This window comes from Didymosphaeria variabile (genome assembly GCF_027946475.1).
Source record: "Didymosphaeria variabile strain IMI 356815 chromosome Unknown scaffold_7, whole genome shotgun sequence".
NCBI classification, from domain to species: Eukaryota; Fungi; Ascomycota; class Dothideomycetes; order Pleosporales; family Didymosphaeriaceae; genus Didymosphaeria; species Didymosphaeria variabile.
In genome coordinates this window covers 633,800-660,497 of record NW_026611626.1, presented here as the reverse complement: position 1 = coordinate 660,497, position 26,698 = coordinate 633,800, and the positions used below count along the sequence as shown (strand labels likewise).

General features: G+C 51.4%; 8 protein-coding genes across 8 annotated transcripts; 7 read left to right on the top strand and 1 right to left on the bottom strand.

Moving 5' to 3' along the window:
• Positions 1-4,068: 4,068 nt before the first annotated feature.
• On the top strand, positions 4,069-7,281 carry N0V89_009349 (uncharacterized protein; the record flags this gene model as incomplete). Its single annotated transcript, XM_056218100.1, has 1 exon — positions 4,069-7,281. The coding sequence occupies one exon, from the start codon at positions 4,069-4,071 to the stop codon at positions 7,279-7,281; it is 3,213 nt and encodes a 1,070-aa protein (XP_056067365.1).
• A 1,340-nt stretch (positions 7,282-8,621) lies between these two features.
• On the top strand, positions 8,622-9,254 carry N0V89_009348 (uncharacterized protein; the record flags this gene model as incomplete). The annotated part of the gene is made up of 1 exon (XM_056218099.1): positions 8,622-9,254. One exon carries the CDS (start codon positions 8,622-8,624, stop codon positions 9,252-9,254), a length of 633 nt encoding a protein of 210 aa, XP_056067364.1.
• A 1,186-nt stretch (positions 9,255-10,440) lies between these two features.
• On the top strand, positions 10,441-12,560 carry N0V89_009347 (uncharacterized protein; the record flags this gene model as incomplete). Its single annotated transcript, XM_056218098.1, has 8 exons — positions 10,441-10,518; positions 10,574-10,827; positions 10,877-11,016; positions 11,076-11,162; positions 11,261-11,419; positions 11,531-11,583; positions 11,634-12,056; positions 12,120-12,560. 8 exons carry the CDS (start codon positions 10,441-10,443, stop codon positions 12,558-12,560), a joined length of 1,635 nt encoding a protein of 544 aa, XP_056067363.1.
• A 1,557-nt stretch (positions 12,561-14,117) lies between these two features.
• N0V89_009346 (uncharacterized protein) lies at positions 14,118-16,039 on the top strand (the record flags this gene model as incomplete). Its single annotated transcript, XM_056218097.1, has 4 exons — positions 14,118-14,266; positions 14,322-14,563; positions 14,616-14,944; positions 14,993-16,039. The coding sequence occupies 4 exons, from the start codon at positions 14,118-14,120 to the stop codon at positions 16,037-16,039; spliced, it is 1,767 nt and encodes a 588-aa protein (XP_056067362.1).
• Positions 16,040-17,732: 1,693 nt separating this feature from the next.
• Positions 17,733-18,883, top strand: N0V89_009345 (uncharacterized protein; the record flags this gene model as incomplete). Its single annotated transcript, XM_056218096.1, has 3 exons — positions 17,733-17,739; positions 17,820-18,261; positions 18,322-18,883. 3 exons carry the CDS (start codon positions 17,733-17,735, stop codon positions 18,881-18,883), a joined length of 1,011 nt encoding a protein of 336 aa, XP_056067361.1.
• Positions 18,884-20,710: 1,827 nt separating this feature from the next.
• N0V89_009344 (uncharacterized protein) lies at positions 20,711-21,300 on the bottom strand (the record flags this gene model as incomplete). Its single annotated transcript, XM_056218095.1, has 2 exons — positions 20,711-21,228; positions 21,294-21,300. The coding sequence occupies 2 exons, from the start codon at positions 21,298-21,300 to the stop codon at positions 20,711-20,713; spliced, it is 525 nt and encodes a 174-aa protein (XP_056067360.1).
• Positions 21,301-22,080: 780 nt separating this feature from the next.
• Positions 22,081-23,038, top strand: CDK7 (Cyclin-Dependent Kinase 7; the record flags this gene model as incomplete). Its single annotated transcript, XM_056218094.1, has 2 exons — positions 22,081-22,944; positions 23,030-23,038. 2 exons carry the CDS (start codon positions 22,081-22,083, stop codon positions 23,036-23,038), a joined length of 873 nt encoding a protein of 290 aa, XP_056067359.1.
• Positions 23,039-25,385: 2,347 nt separating this feature from the next.
• On the top strand, positions 25,386-26,354 carry N0V89_009342 (uncharacterized protein; the record flags this gene model as incomplete). Its single annotated transcript, XM_056218093.1, has 1 exon — positions 25,386-26,354. The coding sequence occupies one exon, from the start codon at positions 25,386-25,388 to the stop codon at positions 26,352-26,354; it is 969 nt and encodes a 322-aa protein (XP_056067358.1).
• Positions 26,355-26,698: the final 344 nt, after the last annotated feature.

Genomic DNA, 26,698 nt, shown 5'->3' with positions numbered 1-26,698 from the left:
CTGACCAACTGGAGTTAATACAGTAGAATCGTGCCGAGAACGACGTGTGTGAAACCACAGCAACCTGCCGCCACATCGAGCAGCACCGATCACTGGATTCTGGCTGTCCGTATCATATTCCTTTATACTATTTTTTGGCTTGGCGCATACTGTTATTTCTTTGCGAACCCATTGCGAATCCAAGAAAAGCGAGATCCTCTTTGGTTTTTGTACTCAGGGTGTCCACGTTCACTATCCTCCAGCAATCTCTCAACCGTCCGAGTCCTCAGCTTTGCCATCTCCTTTCAAAACCTATAAATCTTTCCGCAGCAATAATATGCACATTCGATGCTAGAGACGTCATCAGTATCGGTGACTAATTCCTCGACGTGATGAAGACAATCCCGCCAGCTGCCAACGCTATGAAATACCAAGTTAAGCTCACAAGTGCCGTGATCGGCTGGCTTTCTCATTCAAAGGTCAGTCTACGGATGATGCCCATACTGTCTAAACTCGCCAAAATACGTCCAGGGTCATGATATCCAAGATTTCAAGTACATCTAATCGCTAGCACCCCTGTACTGATGAGGAAGGCGAGGTAAGGCCGTTGCAACACTAGGTCCAATAGTAGAGAGGCGCGTCGGCGCAAGACCTAGCACGGCACCTCAACTTCAGCCCCTAGCTCAGGAAGAAAGCAAGGCTCATAAAGAAAGCAAGGCTCATAGAGAAAGCAAAGCTCATAGAGAAAGCAAGGCTCATCAAGAAAGCAAGGCTCATCAAGAAAGCAAGGCTCATAGAGAAAGCAAGGCTCATAGAGAAAGCAAGGCTCATCAAGAAAGCAAGGCTCGTATTAACAGCAGACCAAGCGCAACTAGGTAGCTTCGAGCAAGTCTCAAAGTGCAGATTACGTATTTGTATTCACGTTGGATGATGTTGTAGCTACCAGCCACAATATTATGTACATCTTATTAGTTTTACAAAAGCCAGGATTAGTAATTCTCTTCGTAGGGTCCTAAAAGTTCATAGGACTGGTATTAGATGCTCTCCTCACCCGAATAGTAAGAAAAGGGACCATTGAAAGTAGCATGGGTACAAAGCGCTTCTTGTGCCCGTGAGTGCAGGCTTCTCAACGTAGCTAGTAGTGAGCGATCTTGAGCAACTAGGCTAAGACAAACTACCTTCTTGTCCAATCTCAATACCGCTGTCTTGAGTTTGGGTGCGTCAAAAGGTAATCAGACATCGTTTTCTATCGTCACAAGCACCAATGAGATACAAATAACGCACTTCCACACGCCTGTCGTCAGTAGCACTTGCTATTCTGCGCGTACGGATTCTGCACGCATGCACATAACCCTAGTAGGAGAAACTGTCGACCGAAAGACATTTCCGCCACGGGCAAGCTCTGACTAACAAGGAGTGCTCAGAAACGACAGGCTACTTCTACGGTATTGTCTTTCATGTCGTAACCAATCCTCTGCGGATCAAATTTTTGAACGCCTTAGTCGTAAGAGCGAGGATAGTGGGAGAACACGGATGAAACGAATCCAACTAGAGGTTGTTACACCCTTTGGAATCGACGGCATAGTAGGCGTGACAAGTCGAGTCGTACTTTCTCTAAGTCTGAACGCGCTGTGAGAATTACGCTTACCAGATTAACATCGATACAGCTGCCATCGGACGATCATCCGGAAATGGGGATGGAGACGTCGAGCAAGACGAGACGGGTCTCTTGAAATTGGTGGGCATCATGAAAGATACAAACGAAGGTTTGGCAGATATAGCGGGCCTGGATATACAGAAAGAGGTCGAGCTCAATGCAAGGGACCAGGGAAGTCAAGCTTAATGAGCTCCCAACAAGAGTAGTTCTTGATTCGTTTGGTCGGACATGCATTGCGACTTTTGCTTCTCCAGTACTTTAGCGTTGGCACCAATTCCTTCAAAGTGAGAAACGTTCATGGGTCTTCCACACTCACGTGATGAGCAATTTCCTGAGGTCTCCCTGAGAATGAACTTCCAGTATGAAACTCATCAATGATTTACTCCTAGATTTGCCGGGATTACACCCTGTTCGAAATTGGGAACCGCATCCGCATGATGCTTCGTTGTAAAATCTGATTAAAAGCACGTGGATGCGGAGAAACCCGGCCATGCTCGACCTGAGTCTGCCGCGCATAGAAGACCACCTTCTTCCAGAATTGTTGGAGAACCCTCGGTGCCACGAGACCGAAGTGCGGGGAAACGTGGGTATATATAACGAAGGGCTCCAACCGTGGTACCGAAATGAGCAGTGAGTTTGAAGAAGCCCTCTCGTGCTACGATGCAATCAACAGGCACACCAGAAATCGGACGCGAACGGAGCGCAACCAAGAACACTTCGAGCGGCTCGAGTTGCATGTGGCAAGTCGTCGCTCCTTCCTGTTACGGCCTCTCAATGAATGTAGAGGCACAGCCAACGAGGCAACGAGGCGGATAGTGCCAGCACATGGCACTCGGAGCCAAAAGACACACCGTTCAGCAGCCTAAGCCGACATGCACCTGATCCGTTCAAGGGCAGCCTACCAAGATCTGCCCCAGCATCGCTGGCCGTTCCCGTGCTGTTCCGCATGGCAGATATTAACTCGGGCCATTATGCAGGCGACGTGCAGGCGCCTTGCAGCTGCGGACGAAGGGGCCAAAGCCTGGCGTACGCGGGCAGAACGTAGAATCGCTTCGATAGACAAGTGGTCAAGAAGCCGGCGGTTGTATGTAATATGCATAGATTTCAGCGCATTTGCACCGCAATCCTACAACAGCACCGACGTGTAAAGTCGTTGCGCAATAGGGCAACTTTCGTTGGACGATTCGCGAGTATTCTGGCTAAACCTGCCAGTCATGTGTGGAGATATTCGATGACCTGCAAAGGAGATGAGAGAGGAAGACCTTCCGACAAGGAAGGTCCATGAAAGGGTAATCTTCGTTCATGTAACCAGCACCAGGACGCACGTGCGGTCATCAAGAACCACATTGAACGTTGTGCGCGCGTTGCGTTCCGCCCGACAGCTGTTCCGTGGAGGCGATCGAATCAAAGAGCCTGTGCCATCCCAATAGAGTGGATAGCTAGCAGGAGACATGGGCATCGTCATCGCGTTCAAGCTGACTTGCGTTCTCGTCATTACTGTTTCCGAGTATCACGAGGGCAAGGAAAACATCAACAAGTCTTGCCAACAGGCGATCGGCATGATAAAGTGTGGCAGAAGCGGTGGGCGTGTTCGTAGGATATTGGTGTTGATGGAGTTCATATGCACGCGAGAGCTACGCGAAGTAGCAAGCAGCGGAGCCCCGCAAAGGAGCCAGTTCCCCGCTGGAGTCGCGAACCAATGCAGGCGCGTGACGTGCAACCTCTTTCCGCCACATATGAACGCATAAGGAAGTCCAGCAGCGTTAGAGCGTTGCGACGACTGTAGTCGCCAGGTCGCGGACTTGTCAAGCGCGTCGTGGCCGACGGCTTGGGTGCTTTGTCCTGTCTTAATAATACAATGCGGTCGCGAATCTGCAGGCATGGGCCATGTGGGGGGGATGCATCGACCATTGTGCGCGCTGTGGTTGGCCTGGGCCGAGGTGCCTGTCAGGCTATCCTCCACCTTTTCGCGGTCGCGAATCCTGCTGTGGCTATTACGAGGCCCTTCTGCAAGCCTTCTGCGGTGCCTTGTTCGTTTTGCGTGACAGTTCCGCGGGAGGTGGCGTCTGATGCTACACCAGTGCTGTCATAGTCATCCGTCTCACTTGCGCCCAGCAGAAGAGCTGACAGCTGTGTCCTTTCTGTGCGTGTCCTTGTGCTCTGAACGATTTTCGTCGCCGCCTGTGGACTAGCTAGACATCGGCCCTTTCAGACGTCGTTGTGGATTTGTGGGGAAGCCTCCGATACTTCTCCGGACGAACCGAGCCGCAACCGCAGTGCACGACCATCACATCCTGTGGGGAGGCTGACAAGAACCCCTTTGAGCCTCCTGAGGCCACACGACCGAGTAATCCTGTTGTATCTGGGTGTCTTCTTTCGATGTGAGGAGCGAAACAGCTCCGCGGCACAGAGACGCAGCGCGCGTCAAGGAAATGGGCGACCCCGGAACGACCGCGACGACGATGACTGCGCCGCAACATTCGCGATTGGCACACGACGACCCGCTGGCACTGCACGAGTACGGCCTTTCCGAGCTCCGAGAGTCGATGGCGTCCTTCTCCGACTATCCCATGGCGTTCGGACAAAACCAAGGCTTCGGCAACGGTTACGATCGATCGCCTACGAACATTCAGACGAGCCTGCCGAACCACCGGGGGAGTATTGTGGACATGGAGGAAGGAAACATGAGCGGGGGCAGCGCCCATCCACACAGGCTCAGCATTGACCTGGGCCGCGAAGGCAATCACACGAGCCCGGAAAGCGCGGCTGGATTGGGGATGCTGCTGGGGGACAACATGGACGACGGATCGCTGGCAATGAAGCTGGAAGACGGCATGCTGAGGGAGGGCGCGGATGGCATGAAAGACAAGGGCGACGGCGACCCTCCGGCGTGGAGCGAGATGAAGACGAAGGCAGGAAAGGAAAGGAAGAGGCTGCCGTTGGCGTGCATTGCGTGTCGGCGGAAGAAGATCCGGTGTTCGGGCGAGAAGCCGGCGTGCAAGCACTGTTTGAGAAGTCGCATCCCGTGTGTTTACAAGGTCACCACGAGAAAGGCGGCACCCAGGACCGACTACATGGCCATGCTCGACAAGCGGCTGCGGCGCATGGAGGATCGCGTCATCAAGCTCATCCCCAAAGAAAGCCTACCTTCGATCGCCGGCGTCGGGCGTTCCGTCGTCAAACCTGCGCTGCCAGGAGCGCCGCCGAAGACACCCACCGCGAACAAGAAACGAGGCGCCGAAGAAGCTTTCGGCAATGATCTGGACGAGTGGGCAAAGTCAAAGTCGGCCAATCCTGACGCCTCAGGCTCAGCCTCAAGGAACAAGGAATCGGACGATACCAGTCTGCTCACCGAGGGCCTTGAGAGTCTGCCACCGAAAGAGATCCAAGAGCATCTGGCCGAGGTCTACTTCGACTATGTCTACGGACAAAGCTACCCACTTCTGCACAAGCCTAGCTTTATGCGGCGACTCGCAAAAGGCGACGTGCCCCCCGTACTCATCTTGGCCATCTGCGCGATATCCGCGCGCTTCTCGACACATCCGCAGCTGCGATCGGAGCCTTGCTTTCTTCGCGGCGACAACTGGGGCGAGAAAGCGCGAGAGATAGCGCTCAAACGCTTCGACGCTCCCAACATCACCATCCTCATCGTCTATCTACTTCTCGGTTTACACGAATTTGGGACATGTCAAGGTGGAAGGAGTTGGATGTTTGGCGGCATGGCTCAGAGGATGGCGTATGCGCTGCAACTGCACAAGGAACTCGAGTACGATCCAAGCGTCACCGAAGCCGAACGCAAGCCCCTCAGTCTTACCGACCGCGAGATTCGACGGCGCACAATGTGGTCTTGTTTCCTTATGGATCGCTTCAACTCCTCCGGCACAGATCGACCGTTGTTCGTGCACGAGCAGTACATCGAGGTCCAGCTGCCTGTTAAAGAGCATTTGTACGTGCATGAGATACAAGCACCGACAGAAAACCTCGACGGCAACGTCCCGAACCCTGTAGCGGAGGACAGCGGACAGCTCTCAGACCCACGCGAGAATATGGGAGTCACCGCTTACACCATCCGGCTCGTGTGTATATGGGGAAAGCTCGTCAAATACATGAACCTGGGCGGAAAAGAACGCGAACCCGAGCCTATGTGGTCCGCCAAGTCCACCTTCCACAACATCAAGAAAGAGGCCAAGGAATTCAAGGAAGCTTTGCCAGAAATGCTGGTTTACAGCCCCGAAAACCTGAAGAGCCATGCAATAGGCCGAACCGCAAACTCTTACCTTTACCTACACATCCTCTACCAACAGATCATACTGTTCCTGCATCGATTCTCACTGCCTTCGCGGGCTGGCAGTCGACCACCGAAGGAGATGCCCCACGATTTCCTTACTGAATCTGCGCGCACCGCATTAGACGCGGCGAATCAGATATCTATTCTCATCAACGAAGCAATGGACCACAACGTGGTTGCGCCGTTCGCTGGCTACTCTGCTTTCTTTTCCTCTACCGTCCATGTCCACGGTGTATTTTCGAAGAATCCGAAGCTCGAAGCGCAATCGAAGAAGTATCTCGCATACAACGTCAAGTACCTAAGCAAGATGAAGAAGTACTGGGGCATGTTCCACTATATCGCGGAGAACCTAAAAGAGCTATACCGCCAACACGCAGATGCGCAGCTCAAAGGCCCAAGTGCTGCGGGCGATAAGAGCAAGGCCGTCATCTTCCAGTACGGTGACTGGTTCGACAGATATCCGCACGGCGTGTCCAAGACAGACTACGAAGACGCTGTCCAACCAAACACCAACGAGCCAGGCACCGATGCAGTACTCGGCCAAAAGAGCGACCTGCAAAGCGTAGAAGAATTCTTCGCCTCCCTATCACCACCAACCCGCGAGACCCAACGCAAGCAAGCCCGCAAAAACAAGTCGAAATCAGTCTCCAAATCTGACGCTCCCAACACGAACCACGCCTCCGCTGCCCAGCAAGCACAACACCGCGGCCACCCATTACACCCGACTCAACTCCACCAACAAATGGGCAATATCAATATCAACCCCCAAGACGCCATCGACGCCTTCGACCCCGCCTACTTCGCACAAGCAAGCGCCCAACAGTACATGCAAGACTACCCGCACGCGCCGCACAACCTCGCCCTGCTCAACACCTCGCCCACAAGCATGATCCACCCCGGCCAGCAAATGGACCTCTCGCCCTTCCCGGAACTCACGCCGCACCCTAGCAACGCCTCCTTCTGGGGGCTCGACCACTCGGGCATGGGCAACGGGTTCTTCGACCCCGGAAACGCCGGCTGGTTTCTGCCGTTCAATGTTGAGCCCCCCGTGCTTGGAGATGACGGCGGGATGTTCAGCGCTGAGGCGTTTAACTTTGGGCTTGGGGTCGGGACGCCCGTGGAGATGGGGATTAATGGAGGGGGACAGAGGCAGAGTGTGGGTCGGGCGCATGGGCCGTCCGGGCTGGACGGGTTGGATGGGTTGGATGGGGCGGGCAATAATATGGGAGGGCGCGGGGTGGTGGCTTTACGATGGCATGATTTGGAGTATATATACTTGAGGGACTTGTGGGTTGGAAGTTTGCTTGAGCGTTTGGTAAGCGGGTGTATGGGTTGGGCTGGGTGTATAGTAGGGTAGTGCGTTTCGGCTGATACCATCACTATTGTTATCTTTGTATATGCAAGACGTTGCTAGAGTTCAACATTTACGATGATCTTAGCGTGTGCGCTGGACTTGCGGTGCGTGAGCCATTTCTTTCCATTGATGTGCTACATGTGAGATATATGTCATGGGCCTCTGAGTATTCCTTCTCGTGGTGTGAAGTATATTTGACTCGTAGAAGAGAAGAGTATGAAGATTGAGCCGCTTGTGGTTGGTTCAGATTGCACCAGAGCTCATAAGGGTAAAGTTTTCAGTCTGATTAGCTAAGCTTTGCGTACTGAAATTGAAATCTGTACTTTTGCTTGTTGTCCTGCTTTGGTAGATCTGAGGGTAAGATGACATGTAGTTTGGTGAGATGCTAGAGGTGTCTTGCGCCGTGGGAAGAAGAGCGCTGTGCCAGAGTAAGCAGATGTGTACAGTAGTCTGGTGGCAATTGTTCTGCTTTTCTTTGCATCACTGGAGGATTAGCAGTTCGGTCAGTGTCTGGCGTCAGATCAACATATGAGGTATAATCCCATAAACACCGTCTTTCTTGAGGAACCAGAGGCGCTGAGGCGAAGTCTGTGTTATACACATAAACATAGTTGGTCAGTAGCATAATCAAACAATAGATGGTCTTTTAGCCTACATACGTTAGCATGGCGATGCCCTGATCTACAAAGATTGAATCGTGTGTAGCTACACGTAGACGAGTCGATAATTGCCGCGCATGCTTGTTCTAATCTGAGCTTATTATACAACCATAGTTTGCTACCTCTATTGTTTTCCATGACTACCTCCACACATCTTGTTGAAATAATGGCGTAGCTCGTTCGCAGGCTGCTTGCTCCAAGGATCGGATGTGCTTCATTGGAGCCAACGAGACAGTTGTTGGCGATTTACAGGCGCGAGCGAGAGACCTGCCTTGCAAACCCGCGAACTTCAAGTGATTGGCAGTATCATAAGCTATTTCACACGCTAAAACTTCCAGCCTACTGGTGAATGGACATTGTATGAGTTGTGAGCGTCCTGAGCTCCTTCCATACAAGGCTGCATTCACCCAACCTGGGAAGCTGCATCTTGAAGGAGCCAAGGCTCATCGCCCAAGCATAACCTGACCGCAGTCACCCGCTCGCGCTTCTCTACATCCACTGTTATCTCCTTATTCTTTTATTTTTGGCTATCATTCCATCGTTGACAGTATTCCGAGCCGCTTCGTTCAACATCTTTACTCGCCCGCGCCGCACGCACGTACGCCATCGCTCGCTTTAATACGCCGGCTTAACCCTCACTACGTTTCCTTGACGGCCAAGACTTTTTGAAGTTCCACGATCATAATGGGAGAACCATCCGGCAAGGCAGCGACAACACCTGACCTGTCTAAAGTTTGCCCGTTCGGAATCCTCAACGTACCAGCTGCCCTCGAAATGCACGCACTCCTACAACTTGGGACCAAGGAGATACATAAGCGTCTTCGAGAATGGCTAGCTGAAAGTTATCTGGACGGAAACATGCACCTGCTACAGACCGATGAGCCACTCGGGATAAGAATTCACAGTGTCGAAGACCTTGGTATGCTGGCTGGTGCCTACAACCTTGCACCGGATCTGCGACGGCCGAAATCATCGAGGCTGGACAACGAGCTTTATTTCTATGGACAAAAACCTGGAAGGGAGGCTGCCGTGGCTGCGGGTCAGTTTATGCAACAATACTTCAAGCCCGGAGCGACTCCTGCGAAATTATCAATGGCAAAAGAGCCGACGCCAAGAGAGCCATTCCCTACTATGGAGAAGGTGACGGCAGAAGAGGATGCCGTGGCTGCAGGTCGGTTTATACAGCAATACTTCAAGCTCGAAGAGATCCCTACGAAAGTTTCCACGGCAAAAGAGCCAACGCCAAAAGGACCAATGGGGAAAGATCTATTGCCTACTGTGGAGGAGGTGACGGAAGAATCGTCATTGGAAGACTGAGGCGCTCTAACATTGGGTTGTTGCGCGGTATATGGAGCAGGTGCATGCTATTGTATTCAGGCACTATTGGGTTTGGATATACTCGGTGTTCAATTACAATCACTATATCACTGTAGAACGTGCGATGTATGATAAGCAAGCCTTTTTTGACTTTCTGGTGCTTCCAATGACAGGATACCGCAACATCTCTGGGCATATGTGTATTGCTTGAGATTAGCGTTTTGGTATTCTACCCACGTTTCCATCGTATACGAGCAATCACAGCAACCGCCAAGGTGATTTGATGGCAGCTGTTCTCACACTATAAGGACAGGCTGATCGTTGGCTTGATTCTATGGAGAACAGTGAGTCCAAAGCGGACGCAATGGCGTGTCGAGGTCAGAGGCAACGAAGACGTGCGCACTCCAGCTATGGATGAAAGGTTTTCAAGAGGCCGTAGGATCCACACCAAGATCCAGAACATAGATTCGCTAAATTTCTACGAGTTAGTTGAAGTGGATGTAATGACCAGCACTGGTAGGGGAGAACTACGCCTTGACACTTCCTGTGGCGTCGCAATCGGTGCTGAGAAATACGCCCACAAGCACGTCCGCACCCTGCTTTCCAACCTTCTCCATCTCATAGCCTGGGTTTCGAAAGAAGCTTGCGCGATCGAAACGGTTTCGTCTAGCCATCGCCCAGACGACTGCAAATCTTGACGTTGGCTGACGACAGCTGGGACACTGCAGCGTTCCCTTGGCTGCAACAAGCGCGGAGCAGGCCACGCGCCCGGACGTGGACCCTCGACGTTGGTTGACGTAAAATTCTCTCTACAACAGCTCCACCACCGCACCTTTCACTGCTCAACGCAAAACAATAGAACAAGCTCTTATTCTGTGCCTTGTCGCCTTATAAGTCTGCGTCCACACTGCGCATTCGCCCTTCGCTCACGCTCGGCACGCGGGGAAAGCTTCCGCAAATATCTAAACCAACGTTTCCAGCGATTATCGCCCCTCTAACCAAGCCATTCGAGATGATAACACGCTCCTTGCATCGGCCTACGGGCCCAAGCGCTACGATGGGTGACTCTGTTCCGGGCTCCCACGTCGCGCCCTTGAACAAAGCTCGGAACACCCCACCACGCCGCCACTCCAGCAACCACAGCGCGACAATCGCAGCAGTCCCATACACCACCCCGACTACTACCATGAATATGCCGCCTGCTGAAGGTATGGTGGATCTGCAGACGTTGGCCAAGATCTTCGAGGTTCTCGACACAAGCCAGGTAGGTAACACTCACTTACATGTTATCTCACGAGTAAGACTGTCAGTCTTCGTAGCTCCTCAGCTACATAAAGCTTGAGTTTTCTATCTATTTTCTCCAGATGCCGAATATTCACGAGCTAACGAATGTAAAGCATGACGACGACAAGGACCTGGCGACCTGGATCAAGACAAACTACCTCCCCCGTGACTTCAACGGAGTCATCGATCAAGGTGGTGTAACTATCAACGGTACTGAAGCTTTCGCAAAGTTGTACAACGCTTACAAGCGCGTGCGCACACTCACCAATCGCGCCCAGGACAAGTGGCCGTAGGTTTTCCCAGACACCTAGCGGGTTCACATCGACTGACTTGAACAGGTTCTTCGACCGTAGGTGGAAGAGCATGACTTCAGCTCAGGTGACGAAGATGGCTACGAGCGAGCACGCCACGTCTTCTTCTGATGCCATGAATGGACTTCCACGCAAAGGTTCATCGGTGCCAGAGTGGATTGGAAACCGTAAGTTGATTCCTCATGAGAGTCATTGTTCTGATTAGGTAATAATCAATATACAATAGGTCCCGAAGCCACCGGGGGTCAATCTCAACCTAAACTACCATCTCCTGCTCTCAACCAGACAGCGGTAGACCAAACTCTCGCAACGGGTATGTTTGCTCTATTTCTTTCGACAACTATTGTTTAGCCCTGTTTCAATTCATAACTATTGCAATGATGAAGGTCAGCGACAGCTAACAATGAGAAGGAGGTATAGCACCAGAAGTGACTCAAAAGCCCACGAAATCAGTAGAAGGCCTGCCCACACCGACTTCGCCGTCCATGAAATCTTTCGCGACACAACCCCATCACGCGGAGGGCAACAAGGCGGCAAGCAATACGTCTTCCCGCTCATCCCCAACCTCAGGTACGTTCTCATTGGGCCTACAGGTTCATACTATGAGGCCAACTTGCTTTAACAAAAAATCCAAATGTTTAGGTTCTCATGTCTTTGATTAATCTACTAACGTGGTCCCAGTTCTTGCTGCAGAAGCTGCACCCGAGCACTCAAACCTCGATGATCTACCTGTGGTATGTAAACTGGCGCTGAATGAGAACCTACAAACGCTTATCACATCTAGTCATCTGGACAGAAGCGCAAGCGCGGTAACCCAGACTACGATGATAACGGACGGTTTGCTCGGGGCCACGGCAACCTGCGCGCAAATAAGCGCCTTCGTGGAGGCAAGGCCGGACGTGTACGGCGGAACATGTTAAGTCCAAGGGCGAGAGGGGGCTCGGACAGTCTCCTGAACGATCATACGCCGTCGACATTTGAGGACGATCGCAACGATAACGACAATGAGATGGCCGATGGACCTGTCAAGAAGCCCAAGGTAACCGCGCCGAGTCCCCGCGTGACTCGGCGGCAGACGCGTCTCTCTAAGGGAGGCGATGATGTGAGCACCTCCACCCAGGCTTTGTCCGCACAGGCTAGCCCGGAAGCCGCTGGTTCTCCGAAGCGTCGCGCAGACAGCGATACCACTACCCTCGACGAGAAAAACGTGAGTCCTTTATAAATCGATACCGTCAACGATAAACTTGCTAATCATAATCGGCTCGACTAGGTCACCGCTGCTGAAGTCCAAGGACGTGCAGCAACTCCCGACCACGAAGATACAATGGTTGCCGACAACGACAGCGCCACCACGGTACCCACCGACGCAGATCTCCTCAACATGGGCTTGACGCATTCTGAACGCCGCAACACTGCTGCTACCACCGCGAAGGATGACCAAGAGAGCAGCGAGCCTGACTCGACGGCAGACACCAAGAAGCAGGCTGCGGCACAAGATGATCAGTCGCAGGAGTCTGGAGTCAAGTACTTCGCTCGCGTGAGCACTGGCACTGCTTCCTTCGAAATTGCCCTCGACGAGGCCATCACAGGCAAGGACAAGGACCTTACAAGCGACCTACTTGGCTATGCTGCGTGGAGGGAGAAGAGCGGCGAGAACTCGAAGAGCATCTCATTCGACACGTGGCGCAGCATTTTCAGCTTTGGTCGCTAAGGAGAGGTGCGAGTGGCTGTATTTGCTAGAGTGATTGCGTTGGAAGGGGCATTATTCGTAGAGTTGTGGTTCTGGCAACTTCTTCGTGGACTATGGCGTGAGGGCTTGTTTCGGATCACTAGCGATATGGAGCCCGCATCGGGAGGCTTTCTACAATGAAGAGGTGACTCTCACTTTTTACTTGCTTATTCTCGGGCGCTTTGCGCTTTCTGCAGATTGGTGTCGGGGAACAATATGATCACGAGGCACCGTATCAGCTCCGTAGGTAATTCCAACCCCATGAAAATCGCCCTCGATCATATCCATTGAAATCCGACTTTTGACATGCTTGTGAACCCGTCCATGTCTGCCCTTCGGCCGCTCAATTTCGATCATGATGTTGAGAAGTCACTATGACTGACGTCCAGAAACGATGAGGCTAGACAAACTTGATATATTGCAAGCAGAGCCTGTTTTGATCTGCCAAGGATCTCGAAGATGTAGGCAAAGCCCTCGTGAAAGCGCAGATCGAAAGTTATTGAGGCGCATGGTGGCAGATGCATGCCTCCTACTGCGGAAGGGGCAGGCGCGCATTCTCTGCAGCTGGCCGACGCAACGAACAGTTTCGACGTGCAGCCATCGAAATCGCCAGACCCGATTGTTTTTGATATTCTACCGCCGTAGGGACGACGAGTTAGAAGCTCTTCACTGCATGCAACGGTCATCGTGTCACACGAGAAAACAGTGGGTACCCATCCCGATGCTTTGAAATGTTCCCTCTTCTGGAATCATTTCTACCGTGCATCAATCCACTGGTGCACATTGGCAGTGCGATCGTATTCAGCCTTGCGCCGACATGTCGGTTTCGCTGACGAGAGATTGCCCATGTCGGGATTTGATCGTACCCACGCACCAGGCAGCCGGGCTGTCACAACGCCCATCACACTGCATCCGCTTCTCGCTCCTCCCACCTCATCCTCAAAACAAATTCAGTCGGCGACCACCTACAATCATCCTGGCAGAAGAGATCACCTTCGTAACTACGGGATGTGGATAGAGGCTTACGCGCAATGCCTGTGAACGCTGGACAAGAGTGGTTAGTAGAGCAGCAGCGTCCGCGGATGAATGCCTCGGTAGCGCACCCGTGCGAATGGCGGAAGAAGTCCTGGAGACCCCAACTAGCATCCAATCGCTCGCCATGAGAGCGACATGCATTGCAACCTTGACAAGCCAGCTTTGCCGCAATTGAGCACAGAATGGGTCTTTGGCGGTCTGGACAGATGCCGTGCCGTGTGCTCGCCTTCGCTGGTCTCTTTGTACGAGGGCGCGAGAACCACAAGGTAAACTGGGTTTTGATGTGAGATATTGCTCGCAGGGCTAAGTACCCGTAATCTCCGTGGGCCATGGATCCACCTGCATGCGGGATAGCGAAGCCTCGCATGGCGGATCCAGTTGCACGACGCTCCCACGGCGCTGGGTCTCGCAGCACGTCTCTCCTTCATTGCATATCCTGGAATCTGTCGCCCGTGTCCCCTGCGTTCGACCTCAATACTTGCTGCGCGGTATACTACCCAGAGGATGAGGTGTTCGCTCGCTGTGACTGCGTTGTTGGGGGCGAGAAGTGGTGCGTCGCCACTGGCTGCAAGGGGTGCACCATCGGTCGATCTTGGATACGCTGTCTACGACGGAACTCAAGATAGCCAGAATGGCATCAACGCTTTCAAAGGGTATAAACTTATTCCATCGTGATTCCGGCTCCAAATACTGATGTTGAACATGCAGAATCCGATACGCGACCCCTCCTGTTGGGAACCTGCGATTTGCGGCGCCCCAACCACCCATAGTGAACAGAACTGCTTCCATTTCAGCGACCAGCGATGGTCCTGCTTGTCCACAAACTGGGGCGGGCAGCGAAACGCCTGCTGAATATGGCTTTACGTCTGCACTTGGCGACGAAGATTGTCTGTATCTGAATGTTTACGCACCCTCCAATGCGACCAACCTGCCAGTCTTCTTCTGGATACGTAAGTCAAACATGCCCGACAAACACAATCACTGTACTTACCAACCCTTGAGATGGCGGTGGATACGGCCTCTTTAGTGCTCAAGGTCTCGATCCTACTGAGTTTATGACGACAAATAATAATGGCTTCATTTCGGTGATCATCCAGTACCGTCTCGGCGCATTCGGATTCCTGTCTAGTGAAGATGTCGAGGCTGGAGGTGCTCTGAATGCCGGACTTTTGGACATGAACTTTGCCCTCCAATGGGTACAGAAACATATCAAATCGTTTGGTGGCGATCCTGCACGTGTGACGATTGCGGGTGAGAGCGCAGGTGGCGCCGCTGTCATGTATCAAGCCATGGCATATGGCGGCGCACAGAACGTATCCCTGTTCAATAATGTACGTTCCTAAAATTGCCATTCAAAGCACGTGCTAATACACATGTAGATCATTGCTGAAAGTCCGTGGGTGCCAGCGCAGCATGACTACAACGACGAAGAACCGACTCAAGCGTACGATGACTTTAGCGCAGCCGCCGGCTGCTCCAACGCGACAGATACATTGCAGTGCCTTCGCGACAGCGACAGCGAAGTACTCCAGAACGCCAGTGCTCGAGTATCTGAAGCCAGTGCTTTCGGTAGTTTCGCCTTCCTTCCCGTTACGGATGGCTCTTTCGTGAAAGACCTCCCCTCTACTCAGCTGGTGGCCAAGTCTCTGAGTGGGAAACGTATCCTCTCCGGCAATCTTGCGAACGAAGGCGTCCCCCTCAGTCCGCCCACCACCGTAACTCTTGAGGATTTCCGCGACTATGTGTCCTCCACCTTCCCATCCTTCTCTGCCGATGACAAAGCCGCTCTAGAAGACCTTTACTCCTACGAAGGCGATGACCAAGATGCAGACCCATCAGCGCCAGTCTACGATACCGATGGCACTTCTTCCGTCACTGCTGTCAATCAATCAACATTCGGCACTGGCCAGCAACAACGTGTGATCAATGTCTTCGCCGAATCTACTTTCGACTGTCCTTCCTACTGGCTAGCCTCCGCCTTCCCCCAGGCGTGGAAATATCAGTTCAGCGCTAACCCTGCGTATCACGGCTTCGATCTTCAGGCCCTGTGGTCTGGTACCAAAACGCCAGGCGCGTCTTTCAAGCACGCCTTCCGCAAGATCTGGGGCAACTTCATCGTGCAGGATGATCCAATCATCAGCGTGTCGGATGCCAAGGGTGGAGCCGCCAATTCGACTGTGCCGGAGGGTGCAGATGGACTTATTGAATGGCCAGTGTGGACCGATGAGTCGCCTGCGCTGCTGAACCTGAACACTACAGGCGGGAACGCGACGTACCACCCGGTAACCGAATATCTGAAGTATTACACATATTCGGATCCTGGAGTAGTGAATGTGTTCAATGTTGCAGATGCGGATGCATGGGAAGGTGGAAGAGGGGAAAGGTGCAAGTGGTGGCTTGAAAACGCCAAAAAGGTACCATACTAAATCAAAAGCGCTGCGAAATAGTTCCATAATGCTCTCCCAGATAGAACAAGCAATTGCGCATTATACTCTATGTCACAATTCGTGACCTCGGAACATTGGAACCCTCAACTTGTCACGTGGTTCTGTATGCGGTTAGTGCGATCCGAAAGCTCCTTTCCCCCTCCGTCGTGCATCTTCCCAGCCACCACCTAATGTCACCAACCTCCTCGGTCTACTGCGTTTCTTTCGCAGCCTGTGATAAAGTCCAGGTTGTTTACATCAAGCGCATGCCTTTGGTTCCTGGACTGCATCCCACCGTGCCCGAAAGGGCAGTCGATAAGACTGGCTCCGTTACACAGAGCAAACTGCAAATTGATCCAATCTAGAATACGAGGGGATTGTCAACAGAAGCGCCAAACATCAAAATGATCCTGATCTAGTGTGATGACAATGGCAGTTTCGATGCGGAGGCACTCAGTTTCGGATTTCATGTTCGCACCAAGGGATGCCATGAAGCGCTACCGGTACTCAGCAGCGCGATGTTGATTCTGCGTGGCGTTGTTGGGCCTGGGCTGATCGCGGAATCCGAAAGTTCGAAAGACAGTTATCTGCGTCGATTTGACAAATACATCGCTCGCACAGCGGGTGCTCATGTCGAAGGCTGGACATCTCCTCGGAACGTATGCTACGCTTTGTGAGGAACGGTCTGTAGCGAGGCGCCAGCCAACAGCAAGGTCAACAGACGCTGTGTGCGGCTGCGCGTTGGTTCCCAGCGATCAATTGACGAACAGCGTGGCCAGCGACGACCTCAACTTTCCACACGTCAGCAAAGTCTCTTCAACCACCCCCTTCAGCTGCGATTACGCAGTGTGTCGATAACCACCACTAGCATGCGCCAGCGTGAGGAGGGTATGCAGGGATGCCAACACTAGCTCAGCCATCAGACGGCGAGGATACGAAACCCTGCATGTCAGTTCAATCGCCGAAGCGCCGGCTGTCATGAAGTTGCACATGTACTTCAGATCTACTCCGTAATTCGTCGAGACAAACATGCACGCATCTGGAGGCTTTTCTGGGCGCCCTGGCGACTCGACGCCAGTGTCATACAGAAAATGTTCCGGCCGTAGGTGAGGGCTCCTCGAGGGCCTAGACTGGAAAAGGGAAGTGCCGTCGTCGCATATGCATACAATTGCTGGCTTGTTGCTTTTTTAAGCTCGGCCGATCTGCCCTGCAGCTCGACTTCAATATCAACCGCGGCATATTAACTGGACATCTCGCTGACCCCTCCCTTGTTACTCTCCATAACATATAGCCACTTTGCTACAGGCTGCTCGCCTGCAACTATACTTACTCCTTCCACCGAACTATCCTCTACTGAACCTGCGCAAATGATGTAAAGCACTGCTAGCGCGCCAGCCTTCACGACGCCACTTACCTACGCTCGAACTCGGTGTTCGCAGTCGCAGCATGAGCCATGTCAGCCTTTACGCCAGAGGAGCTGGCGTACCTCGAAGCGCATAGGGATGATACAAGAGTACACGAGATTCACTGGGTATATAGTACACCTATCGCTTTCGGGGTCCTTTCGACGGCATTGAGGCTTTGGGCTAAAAGTGCGGGTCGAAACGGTATCACGTTAGACGACTGGCTGATTGTGGTCGCGACAGTATGTGCCCACAACGACTCTGTTGATATAAGCTAATAGCACTTAGATATGTCTAGTCGGTGAATGCGCAGCCGGTTTGGGCTATGGTAAGGGCTTTTCAGGGAGACACACTTACTTGAAAACTGACTATACTAGGCCCTCCTCACGGTATGGGAAGACATGTCATTGTCGTATCTCCACATGACCAATCCATGGTCCGCAAGGGCGACTACGTCTTCAGCCACTTTTACGACTGCGCGCTTGTCTTCGTAAAGCTAGGAATACTGGCCTTTTACCATCGAGTTTTCGTCGTTCCGCTGTTTCGCAAAATCGTGACCGCAACTGCAATTTTCGTCATTGCATGGGGAATCGGCATAACCGTTACGTTGGCTCTAGCATGCCGACCTATCGAAGCATTCTGGGATGCGTCCGTCAAGGGCGACTGTCTCAATCTGGTCCACTTCACCTACTTTACGAACATCACGAACATGGTCACCGATGTATGGATATTCCTAATGCCTGTACCCGTCATATGGCATCTGCAATTGCAGACCAAGAAGAAACTCTTGCTCTGCTTCATCTTCTCGATAGGCATAGCGTATGTATCTCCCAGACTGTTCATACTAACGCGATGGCCGGTACTAATCCGCGCATGTAGAACTTGCATCGTTTCCGCAATTCGCCTCACCGTTGTTCTCGGTCACGGCTACGCTGACTTCACATGGAGCTACGTTCCACTCGGCGCTTACTCTGCTTTCGAACCCCTCGGAGGCATCCTCTGTACGAACCTACCTATCATCTGGCACATGTGGCGCAAACACCGAAAATCAGAAGCCCTCTTACCGGGTTCTTCGCTCTTCAAATCGAAACACTCGTCGGCCGCAACACCTAGCTCACGTGAATCGCGCCGCAGTCGCATCGCTCGATCTCTCGGGCTTAGCAACGTGGACCAGACCGGTACCGATAGCCAAGCTCGAACAATACTTGCCGCAGAGGAAGGGCAGCCCACCTTTGAGGAGATCAGTCCGACTAATCCCGAACGAGCGCTCTACTTTGGGAAAGTGGAAAGGATACAGACGCTGGAACGGGAGATGTCGGAAGCGAGCAACGAAGCAGATCCGAACTCCAAGAAAACGAGGAGCTCCAGCGAAACGGGAGCGTCGCGTGGGCCCAAACATGCTAATATGAAGAAGAACGTATGGGAGGTCAGGAAGAAGTGAACATCCTCACCAAATACGCTTTTTCTTGCCTGATAGCGGCGCACTGCTATCGCATCACGCTCGGCGCCATCCCCCGCCGAATTTTTCTTTTCTTTTCTCACAATATACCCGGGATTCACGAGCATCTGCATCAAGGCGCACTATGGTTGGAGTTTTCAGGACCAAACTGGGCCTAATTATGTTTTAATGATTCACGGACACTGTACGGCGGTTGGACTCCTACGAAATTTGGAAGATGAAGGCACCTTGAATCAACGATTGTACTACCATCACGATACTATATAATTCAAACAATCATATATCACATGCGCATTATTCCCTTCACACCGAACGCTCCGTCGATTACGCCGCCTGGGCCTTCGCGCTAGAGGCGCCAACACACTGTGGCGATCGTCTTCCCTTTTCGGATGGGGCTGCATCGTGTATGTCAGCCACTTACGCATCCCTCGGCAATTAGCTTCGCGTTCAATTGTTTTTTGCAGCGCACGACGCTATCGCGGGAATGTTCGGCTTTAAAACGAATATGAGACGCGCTCGGCATCTGTCATGAATGCTCTTGGTGTTCATCCCAAGGCCCAGCCAGGAAGTGTGCGGGTAGTAGCTACATGGTAAGTGCATTCATAGTGAATGCATGTTTCTAACGGCGTGCACAAATCCTGGCGAGTTCTATAATATTCCATATCTTATTACGAAGGCTTCATACGTCTTCTAGTCTCCGAAGCTTCAAGCGGTAATGTGGTCTTGTTTCGAATACGTACCTGGTGACTATTCAAAAAGAAAATAAACCCTGCCCTAGATATTGCATCGTATAGAGAAGCGGAGGCATATGATCGTAGCTTTAATTGCACTCAGGTCTCACATTACGGGAAAGTAGATGGTTTGATCAGTTCTATTACCACGCTTACGGATTTGCTACATGAGATATCGGTCGCTTAAGTTCGGGTGGTCTCAGTCGGTAGCATACATTCTCTTCAACAGCCTTGAGGTCATGCATAGTAAAGGTGGAGGAGGCTACCCAACGATACTACCTACGTGAAAATACACACACAGGATCTTGGTGTCATTCAAGGCTTATCTTGGCCGTATCCTCCGAACCTGATCTTGCAATAGGACATCCAGCCCCGTCGAGGACTTCGAATGCGACATCAGCCATGCAACAATGAACATGGCATCTGATCCCCTTGATTGTTACATTATTCGAACTACCCCCAAAGGAAAGTGACTCAGACTGAAGCATCAAGTCACATCGATGCGTTCACTGAGATAGTATCTATTTCACATCCGTCAGCCATTCTCGTTGCCACCATGAAACCTTAACCAAGCTGTTCGTGTCTCGAAATCCAGCTACTGGAGAGGCACTCCACCAGTCTCACCACCATCTTCCGCTTCGCAATTTCCGATGCCGCCTATCGAGGCCGAAGCCGACCCGGTGATGTTGGAGTGCTCCGAGTTAAATGATACAACCTACGCTATCGCCAGCATTAGACAGCAAGTGAGCAACAAGTTTTTGGCTGCACAATGCCTGCAATTGCTGAATAAGCATACTGCAGGAGTTAATGACACCTTCGTGGAGGCACGTGTGAGCTTGAAATATCCGTGCCATTAAACATTTTGTGCGGTCGTGTTGTATCATTTGGTAAGGATGCCTAGGATGTGCGGTACAGTTTGATGCCATGGTTCAGTTGGAGGTTGCGCTAAATCAACTTTATCCCATGGACCGGCCTTCACGAGATATGATTCAGTGTCTCTGCACAATTCACAGCCTCCAAGTGCAACAGGCCAGAATATGTTGACGAATGCTGTATTTTCGTGGTCAATTTTGATCCCTCATACTCGTTGACATCGATTCGTACCTTGGTATAGCTTCATGAACACACCATCACCACTTCGAACATGCTCGTAAAGATACCATCGCCCACCCTTCTTGAGATATCCATAGAGGTCAGTGATGTTCTTCTCTGGTTCGGGTATGCTGCATAAGCAGAGTATGGAGACTATGCAGTCCACACTGCCTTTCTCAATGGTTTTACCATTGATCTTGACTTTATTGACTTCTTCTATCCCCACTGGAAGGACCTCGTACACCCCGTCCAGGCCTATTTCTTGGACTCTCTTGGATAGTGCAGCGTGTGAGTCGGGGTTCGGCTCGACACCATACACTTTTTGGATGCCACCACTGACACCTTGAGATCTAGCGCCAGGCTTGTCAATGGGTACCTTCGCCTTGTCGTAGAGATCTATCCAGTAGCCGCGACCAGGTCCTATATCAAGGATTACGCCACCCACCGGAGGTGCCATCGGTTTGTCTGTGATCTGCGCATCTTGCATCCGTCCTTCCAGAAGAGCTGTGATACGGTCTCCATTGCCTGCTCTTAACTGAGGCCCAAACCATAGCCAAAACGCACTGAACCATGCATCTTGTAGCTTTGACCACGAGAATAAGATCCCATACTCGCCAGCCCTGTACAAACGCAATATTGTGCTACACAAAAAAGGTAGCGTAGAGGACATGAAACGCCATGGATCGAGAAGGGACCAGAAGATCTCGCTGAGCCCAGCAAAGTTCACCATAATGCAGGGCGAATGAGTCGAAATACGGAGAGACGTTGATGATGAGGATAGAAGACGGCCGTTGCAGTTTCAAGTCGCTTTTCATTTAGCGAGCCGCTGGCGCGAATTAGGTCCGAAATGTCTCCTTTGGGCAACTAGTTCCGGACGTGGAAGCGTGCGCTACCCGCGTCATCGGAAACCCGCTTTTGCCAGTATATGCTGTTACAATGTTTCAGACACACCGGACATAGGCCGTGAGGATTATGTCACATACGTATTGAAATGCTGCAGCCGCGCGTTGAAAGCTGCATGCTTATAATGTGTATATTGGATAGGCAAAGCAGGGCGAGGCTGAACCATCGTCAAAAGTCCTGGCGTGGAATCAAATTCCGCAGTTGTGACAACTCACAATGTCTGAGCCTCAAAGCTTGTTTCCTTGTTTTCAATGCATTGTGCGATTTCATATCGAACTCCAAGTATCCTCCCCTCTACTGAAAATCTCATCGTGTGTTAACAATACTGTATTGACACGATGCGCTGGTGTAGATAAAACAACCGCATCTGCGTAGGCCCTCTACTTATCCTGGAAGTTAGGTCATCGAGCATTACAAACGCCAAAAGTACGATAGTTCTGTGGATTCTCGAACATGGTGTTCGACGAGCAAGCCCAGGTCCCAGTGGAAGTGCCTTCGCACCCAAATAGCCCTCGTTATCGTTTCGAGATCGCAGAGAAGTTGAATGATAACTCAGGACAGAACAATGCCGGCATTCTTCTTGTTGGTGACACTACAACCGGCAAGTACTGTGTTGAGAAACGGCTCAAATCGTCCGACGTTGGTAATGGCCGTGCTGAGCGCGAGATTCACATACTCTCGCAGCTTAATGGACATCCCAACGTTGTACAGTTGATAGACTTCGAGCTGATCAACAATCCCAAACTGCAGGAGTGTGACCTTAGCGCAACGACCTGGATGGAGTACTGCGAATGGGGGAATTTGAATCACACGATTGACTATCTCAGGGCAAACAACGAGAGGATGGTCGAGCCACTTCTTTGGCACGTTCTCGAGAGTCTAGCTGAGGCAGTGAGGCACTTGCAACAGGGTCCTAAGGACTGCGACCATGGTACATGGAACATGGTATATCACCGCGATATCTCCCTTTCCAACATCTTTCTCAAGTCAGATCCAGGTTCTCAACTTCCTCGGGTGGTTCTCGGCGACTTCGGACTCTCAACCACGAACGCCCATATCAAGCTCGGTTATAACGATCGGTGGATAAGCTCCACATTCGAGAAGTATTTTGCGCCTCCGGAATTCCCCGTTTATTATCCAGAGTCAGACATATACCAGATTGGGGCGGTATTGTATTGCTTGATGTACGGACAATACACGCCTTATGTCGGAGCCGCACCACGCTTGAATAAAGGCCAGCGCGGTTGGCTAGAACACAATATCTGGGTGCGCGAACTTCAATCTAGCCAACCCTATTCGGATGATCTAGTCAGCATAGTGAGTGCTTGTCTGCGAGGAGACGTGTCTTCTAGATGCAACACTGATCAGCTGCTGCGGATGCTTGGAAAATTTTGACATGTAGAATGAATGAACTAGTTGAGCGACATCTGAAACCCCCCTTGTCTCCCAAAATCAATCGTGCCCTGCCTAGATCTTAACAGTGCACTTCGTTCCTTTTAGCGTTTTAACCATGAGTTATGATATGGATTCAATTACCAAGATAATCATCACATCCAAAACAAGAATAGCAAATATCAGTTTCTAGAAGGTCTTGATTCTTCATCTGCAGATTATTTCACTTGAGACCTCCAACCTACATTGACCTGGCACTGCAATCTGCTAGACTTCCTACTATCATAGCTTCATTGTGTCCAATCGCACACTATCTCCTCCTTCACCTCAACCAGGCTTTCAAACGCTTGCGACCGTTCATTAATCCGTCCTTCTGACACCATCGTTTGTATTATGGAGGCTAGAATCCCTGCAGTTGGTCTCTGGGCCGCTTCTTTGGATAAACACCATGTCATAAGTTCTTCCAACCCTCGTGAGGTCTGTCGCCCGTGGGTGCCCTGTCCAACGAAGAAGTTGGCGAGGCATTCTGTTGGGTCGCTATCGCACATAAGCAAACACAATACCACAAGGCCGACTTGATAGATATCGCATGCTGCTTGTGCTTCGCAACCTTCCGGAGGCATAAAACTAAGATTCCCCGGAAAAAGTTTTCCTAGCGACAGCTGTCCCAGATCCTCTTCAATCGCTGCGCAACCGAGGTCTCCAAGCTTAACTTTCGGGTATGCATTCTTGGTTGCACTCGATTGTAGAAAGACATTGGTGAGCGTAATGTCCCGATGCACTATCCCTTGACTGTGACAAGACCGCACTGCCGCAGCAAGGCATCCAAAGACATGCCACAGGAATGCTTCAGGAAGATACAAAGCAAGGCTCGCGTAGCTGTCCACGAGTTGAGCCAAAGTCCCTCTGTCGCACAGTTCTGTCACCATCCACGGAATATCATGGGGATGCCGGGATCCGTCGTACGAGTCCAACAAACGCAGAATATCTGCATGGCCTCGGTCACTATATCGATTTAGTTCTTTTAAAAGACAGATCTCCCGCGCCGCGTGACCCGGGTAGCAGATATCCGGCGAAAGCATCTTCAAGACACACAGCTTCCCTGACGAAATCTCCCGGACTTGTTTGATCCCTCGGTGGAAGGAGCCATGGGAAATGTGGAAGGCATGATGTGAGAGTGATGGAAGGATCGACCAACGACGGCTAAAGATGGAGCCCGGCTCGAACTTGCGGCCGGCTCGCTGCCTGATGCATATCTCTTCGAGCATGTAGAGGTAATACCTGGGTCTCAGGTCTGAATGCACATCAGGTTGGGTATACACAGAACCAGGTGGCGATAGACTGAACTGTGAGGATAGAACGTCGAAGATGAGAAGCAAACGATTCCACAGCATAGCATGCTAAGCGACGCTTAAATGTAGTCAGTCGTCGATGAAGGTAGCCGGTGACAGTCCCTGTTAGCCGCTTGACAGGGGAGGATGTTGGTATTTTCCGATTACATCTCGCATCGTCGGATTGAACCTGCGAGACCGTGAAAGCGGATTTTCAGCCACCACATACATTCGATATCAAATATCAAGCTTTATCAAGAGCGCTCAGACATATCAGGCTCCGTGATCCATGATATCCAATCTAGAGATACATGTTCGTGGAATTCAACAGTTCGGGGACTTATATCCGCACTAATGCAACGCTAGTATCGCGACAGGATGATCCACGTTGCCGACGCTGAGGTGAGGTTAATTGGCGAGTTGAATATCTACGCGATAGGCGTTGTTAGAGTCCTTCAAGCACGATCAACCGTTATTGTAGAAGTAAAATCTGCTTGATGTTGCGAGAGGCATATGAGAGGTGATCCACGTCAAAAAGACCAAGGAAGCCCTGGAGGGCGCGACTAAGGCGTGCGATTGACGATAAGCTCGCATTGGTACGCACACAGGCTGTCAAGAAAAGGCATACATTGGCTATAGTGTAGAATTTCGTATCCGTAGGTGTTCGTCCGCCAGATCGGGAAGAGCTAGGAAGAGATGAACGGCGCTTGTGGCGCTAGTGGCGCTAGTGTGATTACATAAGTGGTAAATGGCGAAATTGTCTCGAGACACGACGCGTCAACTTTCCATCGTTGATACTCTATAGGCACTTTGCGCACCCTCATCTTAGATCGTTGAAACTTCGTTGCCGTTCTGTGCGCCCTCATATTTTACTCCCCATTGAGTCGGGTCCGACATGCTATGTTCATTCGGTCTGCTATCCGTGTCACTTCAGCCACGCGATGCCGAAAGATCGACAGCCATGTACAAATTCGTTGCATAAACTTATATACGCACACAACAGGTGCGACTGGGTTTTCGGCGAAACCCGTGCGTATGTTTGAGTGGGAACGTTTTGACTTGGAGTCACCGAATGGACCGCCCCGGATACGAATTCACAACAATGAAGCGACTAAGTTCAGACATAACAAGCACCAACGCCTACCAGAATCTGTACTAGACAAGTGGTTCACGCTCTGCGACAACGCAGTCGATCTGGTTTCACCCGGCCGAGCGCTCATCCGCATTGATAAAACATCTGAAGATCTGCCTGGTCAATTCTATGTTGCCTCCATAGTCAATGAAAAGGAGGGTCAGGACCCGACCAAGCAGCGTATAATGCCGAAAGAGGTTCACATAAAATTACCTACGGTGGATGCCAGAACCTACTGGATGTGGATGCGACGAGCTTATGCCTCTTTAAATGCGGGTGAGATTGTCCAAGTTCACTGCCATGTGCATGACAACGTGCACTATCGAAATCCGCGCGAGGTCCATACCGCCATGTTCCAGAATCCGCAACTCTGGCCTGCAGCTATCTTGCGGGCCATGCCAGAAGGAACGGGTCTGCTGATGCCACCATGGAGTGACGGGAACGAAGTTGTGTGGTCGATGACTCGTTGGCCGCAGTTGACACAGATCCGGATCAATGGTTACTACGGCAAACTGAGAAGCAGACTCAACGATCCTTGGCTCAAGGATCTCCCTCCACGAGCTGAGGCATCTGCCTTCCTCGACGCAAAAGACACGCCGACCTTCATGAGCAACGAGGTTACCACCCTGGCGCATGCGATGGATACTGTATTTGATTACCAGGTCCAAGTTGTGAGAAGAGCAATGATGGGAGACAGGAAGTACTCTGCAGAGGGGAGAGAATTTGAAAGCAACCTGGCTGAACTTGCAGCTGCCCTCAAGAAAACACGACTTCCCTTCCAAAGCCGTAAAAGAGATCCAGAATTCCAAGAAATCATGTGGAGGTTCGATCAAGCACTAAAACATTCCTCTGCGAAGCTGAGCAGACGCTAGGAGATATGTATACTTCTGTAAGATTAAGAATAGAGGAAGCAACAGTTCAATCCTAATCAGACATCTGAAGACGTACCAAATACAGTTTCCAATTCTTGAGGCTTTGTTCCACCTATGCTGAGTTGTGTTTACGCTCACAAGGGCCTGAATCCACATCCCTCTTCCAAATCATCTGTACTGACAAACCAGAATCACAACAACAGCAACAGATCAAGCCAAGCCAAGCCATTCGTCGTATCTCAGTCTATCCAAAGCAGTCTATAACATATCCACCGCGAAACGAACCCCCACTCCCTTCCTCGTCCCAGCTCCCAGAGCTTCCCCTCAACCGCCTCCCCACTCCA